Raw genomic sequence first — 6,155 nt, 5'->3', positions numbered from 1 at the left:
ATAACGTGCATTAGCATTAAACTACACGTAGTTTAATTTTCTCGGTTAAAAAAATGCGTATTCTTTAAACAAAATTTTGTTATTAAACATTTTATTTCAACTTTTGTTGCTTTTCTATAAACTGAATTTGCTCATTCCCAATGTTATTTTTATGACTTAAACTTTACACATACGGTCTACTGAGCAGCCATACCGTTTTTTAAACTGCTAAATTATATCCCTAACCTCAATGACCTAGACTTTGTCGATTGAATTTTCTACCGAAACTCAACCAGATGTTGTGATAATCTTGTAGGGAATTTAAAATCAACATTTTCCTTTTCTCGAATTTTTTTCATATCGTGAATTATTTAGCTTAAAATGTTCATTTTTATGTTTTTTTTTAAATTTTATAAATGCTATAACTCTGGTAATTTTTGGTATTGTCAAAAAAAAGTCTTTAGGATAAATTGTTCCTCTTTTTTGATACTATGAATATCCGTACAGAGAATTTTTGAATCTTGAAACAAGTGATTTCAAGAGTGTTCAAAATGCGCTCACTTTTTGAATTTTGATCCAAAATGTCTGGCTAACGAACTTGACCTGTAGTTAAGCACACTAAGAGAGTGAAACAAAGGCCAATATAATGGTATAATTTTTTCACAAGTATCGTACTCACAGATAGACAGGCAAGAATAAATAAATACATACATACAGATAAACAGATATACAGATAGACAAATTCGTAAAAACTTGTTTTTAAGATTCAGGGGGTCTCAAAACGTTGACATTTAACCAAAATTGAGGTGGTCAAATTTTACACAAACCTAATACCTTTTTCTGATGAGAATGTAAAAATATACTTAAAAGATCATTACAGAGCATTAATCGTATTCATACTTAAAAAATTGTATCCTTTGAGATCAAGAAGTACATTGAAAGAATTTTCTTTTTTATGATTTCAGTTTATTCACCAATAAAATTGATAAAATTTGAAGAGATAAAAAATTGTTTTGTTTCTAAATGCCTACAAACCAAACAGAAGAAAATCTCGAAGGAAACTGAGCGATAGTGTTTCATAAATGCATAATTTCTGATTCCTAATTGGCACCTTAGTATTCAATTATATCCATGTGATATTTTAATCACCAAGTTAATTCAAACTGACTTGAATCTCATAAAAATTTATTTTAAGCGCTGTAAGAAAATTATATTTAACTGCACTATAATTTAGTCATTTTGCGGCCATAAATAGGTATGGATAACTATGATTACTTTAATCATGCTTCAGAGACTTGATAATATTATAATGTGATAAGTCACGATTTTGCACTTACAGTTAAATTGACTATTTATTATTTAGTTGAATAAATTTTTTCTATAGTATTGTGAGTTACATTTGCTATTCCGGGTCGGGTCCCTATTTATATTTTTTTCAGGTCCTTAAATTACACCATTTTCAAAATTATTTCTCTATTTTTCATTTAAATGGACTAATTAAATGTAAAGTAACTTAAAATAATTACACTTATTTCTAGAAACGAATTTTGAGGCTAAAGTCAAATATTTGATGTATGCTTGTCAAATATCGGTAAACCTTTGCCGCCCTTTCCATGTTCCCTCGGCTCACCAAAAATATTTGCTTTACGTCTTTTTGAAAATAATTTTAATTTAACTTAACATTAAAAGAAAATCTTTTTATTATTTGAGAAGAAAATATTAAGATCACAATCTTCACAATTACGTTTCTGTTTTTGAGTACAAGGATTGTTTGAATTTTCCTAAAAATTTTTGTAGAAAATTCAGACTTTGGTATATAGTATGAAGGGAGATTTTTCATGTATAAGTTTTAATTACTTTTGTGTCATTTTTACATTCTCATCAAAGAAGGCATTAGATTTTAGTAAAATTTGAACCCCCCAGTTTATATCAACTGTCCACGTTTTCACAGAAAAACGAAAGATTAAGTTTACATCGATTCCAAGTGAAAGATTCATCACAACAAAAATTAACCTTGCCAGATAAACTTTGCGTGAATCGAAGATAATTTCCGAATTTTAACTTTACCTGGATAATTTTTCGTCTTATGAGCGCTCCATTTTTATTCGAGATGTACCGAGAATTATTACGCCAGCCCTATCTATCGTCGTTTAACTTCATTAAATTTGACAGAAATGGAGATTTCCGCCTGTCTGTTACTTTTTGTGTTTTTTTATAAATGGTAATAAGTAAGTTCTAATTCGTCTAAAATAATGATACTTATTTCGGAGGAGATATATCAGTAAGAACAAATTTGTTGTGTGTTTTCTGTTGTTGATTCTGCATGTTTTACCGAAAGCTACTCACTTCAGCGCGACGCAGTCGACGAGTTCAGCATTATTTTCCTAACCGCGGTGAAATTTTCGCCGAAATATGTTTAATTATTATTCGTTTCAGGTTTTAACTGCAACAAATTTTAACTTTTGTTTTTTTTTCTGTGTTGTTTTAAATCTGTTGCCCCGATTTATAGCTTGAATTCACTCATACTTTGCCGTTTTCCCATTGCTGCTAAGGAGGTCGTAGCAGACGACAGCTTTTATTCCACCGTAGGATAATCTTTCGCCAAATAGCACGTAAACTTTAACAGCGGGAAATTTTACATGCAACAAAATTTAACTTGAGTTTTTTCTGTGTTGAGACCCCCTGATTCAAAAAAACACACCCAAATGAAAATTTTAAGCCAAATAACTCAGCATACATCAACTAGTTATGGCTCTCGGTTAAAACTAATCGCCCTCCACCCCTCATTAGTAGAAGTTTTGTGGGACTTTTGTTGTAACTAAACTATTCACCCTAGACTATAATATTAAATAGCTTCTGTAAATTTTTTCAAGTTGAAACCATGCATACAATCAGTATGGCAACGTTTAAGTCAGTTAGGGATCAATGTGACCCTATGTAAGTAATGTCATTTTTCAGATGTGTAAGTGATGAGGCTTAACCTAATTTTATACTATTCATATCATAAACCTTATATAACAGCGGTAAAAGACGAACTCTAAACTACACCATGCTCCTAATTGTGTACCTACAACATCATCGTAAAAGATTCAAAACATCGAATTAAATTAACTTATAACATCCTCATCTCATCAGTCACTTGACTTAGTCCCTTGCTATGTTGAAAAATCGGGTTTACTCCATGAAGTCTAAAAATTCCGTTAGAATAGGTTCTCTGCTTACATTAGTCATTATTAAAGAGACGGGAAGAGAACTTTGATCTTGAGACTTACCTACATATATGGATGTATTTTATACACTTAGAATCCATTATCGCACAAGTTTGTAGCACTACACAATACTTATACACCTCAGACACTTGGGAACTCTAACAATACATAGGTTTACCTTCTTATTGATATCTATTAATAGGTGATTTTTACTTTTCTAGCTTGAATCCATTACTAAATACCTACTATACATTCTTCACTCATTGATTTCTCCATAATTTTTTTGTAATAGTACCGCATGGTAGTTATCATCGTTAGTACAGTTATTAGTTTATTTTTTTTATTTTTGGTAAATAGGTTGTTTAGCCTCAGGCTTTCAGATGACACAAAATGAATATCTTCTGATTCTTAGTTTGTACGGCTCATATACTTTATTCTGAACTACTTTATTATTTTGAAGTAAATACTAAAGTTTTTTTATTATAAAACTGATAGTACTTATCTTAATGTCAAATTGATTATTCAGAAGAAGACATCTATCTTGTTCCTACATCGTAAATAATTTTACCCTAAAGGAAAAAAACTAATATCAGGATTAAGTTTCTACAAGATTGTTCTTCTTAACAGAAATACTTAGTGACTTAAATTGTTTATAATAAATTTAGTAAGTCACAACCTTTTGCATTATAACAGAAAATTCATGTCAGATTAAGGTTACAAAATTGTATAGCGTATATAGAACTAGACAGACGATACTTATATCGAATACTCGTGACTATTAAGATGTTATTGTCTTTTTTATACTATTTATTATCTTTTATAATCGCTTTGAAAATTTTAAAGCAAAAATTGACACAATAATAACACTGTCAAATGTTTGTGTTTTAGAAATTTGCAGTAGTCCAACTCATCCTATGTGTCTCTGTGGCTTTAGCCACTGGGGATTTGGAGTCTCAACCTTCAAATCTTCATGAAGCACCTCCTGTTAAATTAGACAAAACTCTTCGACGAGCCTTGCTGAAAGCTCTTTCTAACCTGGAAGAAAAATCTGCAGAGGAAAATGCGAATGAAGAATCACAAGAAGAATTTTTAATGGATGAACCAAGCCCCAAAACTTTCGACGTTATTGATAAAAAGGAACTGGAGAAGAATTTTGGAAAATCGACATTTTCCTTCAGTAATTTTCCCAATGATGACGAGACTGTCAGTGAGGACAAACTTCAAAATTCCAGCTTCATCGAAATCGAAAAATTCGTCTCTTCTAATTCTCCTGTGACCTTGAGAACAGTAGGCAACAAGCCGGAAAAATTCCTAAAAGTTTTTCAGGTAAGATTTTTAAATTTAAGTATAAAAACCATGCATTAATATATGCGCTTCCTTTGGAATTTTATTTATTTCACATCATATCGTGAGAGAAATCAGAAAGATAAAAACAATATACAATCTTATTTTCCACTTTCAACACGCAGGATACAGATTCAATCTCTCCCGAGAAATCGGCAAAGATCTACAAAACGAAGCAAGATCAAGTGGGTCCCAGGAGTGTAAAATCCTTAAATCCTTCTTCGGCCAACGCAATTGAAACCGCGACATCCAAATCTACACCACAATTCACAGAAACTCTCATAAGGAGCGAAAGCAATGGTATCGCAACCGCAAACGCTCTCGTCTATCCAAAACCTACAGTCTCAAGTCCCACGGTTCCCCCAGTTACAAATATCACCACAACTTCTCCTATACCCAACAAGGAAGAAGAAGACGTCGAGAATGTGAAAATCTTTCAGGCACCTTTGGTTGCTGCCTTCACTGTTCAACAAGACGAGCGAGGAATTCCCAAAAGTGTAGTTCCCATTTACAGGCCATCGGGAGATGGACAGGCCTTGACTCTTCAGGAGCAATTAGACTTTAAACAGAAGCTGCTTGAAAAACAACTCCTGGAGCTTCAACAACAGCAAGTGAAACAAACCCAATTTTTGTTGAGGCAACAGCAGGCTTATGAGGAACAGTTGCGTCAGAAACAACAGCAGGAGATCTTCCTTCAGAATCATGCGAGGCTGAAGCAGCTTCAGGACCATGCCAGGTTGAAACAACTTGAAGAACAGAGACAGAAACAGTTTGAGGATCAAATTCGTCGGAAGCAATTGGAAGAACAAAGATTCTATCAGCAGAGGCTTCAACAACAGCAGTTGCAACAACAACAGCTTAAGCAACAACAGCAGCTTCAACAACAGCAGCAGATTCAACAACATCAACAGATTCAACAACAACAGATTCAACAACAACAGTTGCAGCAGCAGCAGCTTCCTATCGAGCAAAACAACGTTTTGTCTTTTAAACAACCTTTCAAGAGCAACAATGTTCATCTTCAACCGAGTATCAGCTTGGAAGTTCCTCATGACACGCCGGCAACTCCATTCCAAACGCAATTCCAGGAACAACTTCGAACACAACAATTGAGACAACATCAACAGCAGCAGCTTCAACAACAACAACTGCAACAACAACAGCAGTTGCAACAGCAGCAACACTTACAGCAACATCAGTTGCAACAACAGCAACAGCTGCATCAAAGTCATCAACAACAAAAACTCCAGCAGAGCTTTCCTTCTTTCTCTTCAGACTTACACCCTCCGATTGCGTCAGCAACAAGGTTTAACAGGCAAGAGGCATTTGGATCGGTTGGAAACTTTGGGTTCAATGTTGATAATAGGTAAGTTTTGTCTCTGAAAAATTCTATATAACGTAACATAAATAAATACAAATATATATATATATTTTTTTTTGTGCCGATTTTGGAGAGGACAGTGGGTGGGAACTAACTCATTATAGCCAGCTCTGCTTTTGTTTGTTTACGTCTGATTGACAACCGCAGTTCCCGAGCACCCCGCGCAGCTTTTGATACACCTATCTGCGGTGCGGCGTCAATTCTCGGAAGGGCTTTAGAACGGAGAGCTATTAAAGAGTTTC

At 33.8% G+C, this 6,155-nt stretch overlaps 1 protein-coding gene across 1 annotated transcript in view; it reads left to right on the top strand.

Moving 5' to 3' along the window:
* The window catches only part of LOC117177032 (PAX-interacting protein 1-like), an 83,972-nt gene that overhangs the window by 66,643 nt on the left and 11,174 nt on the right, over window positions 1-6,155 (top strand). Inside the window, exons 2-3 of the mRNA XM_033367492.1 lie at window positions 4,077-4,514; window positions 4,658-5,898. Coding sequence (XP_033223383.1) covers window positions 4,077-4,514; window positions 4,658-5,898 — 1,679 coding nt within the window. The remainder of the gene's footprint in view (window positions 1-4,076; window positions 4,515-4,657; window positions 5,899-6,155) is intronic.

This window comes from Belonocnema kinseyi, chromosome 7 (genome assembly GCF_010883055.1).
Source record: "Belonocnema kinseyi isolate 2016_QV_RU_SX_M_011 chromosome 7, B_treatae_v1, whole genome shotgun sequence".
NCBI classification, from domain to species: domain Eukaryota; kingdom Metazoa; phylum Arthropoda; class Insecta; order Hymenoptera; family Cynipidae; genus Belonocnema; species Belonocnema kinseyi.
This window is presented reverse-complemented; position numbering and strand designations above follow the sequence as displayed.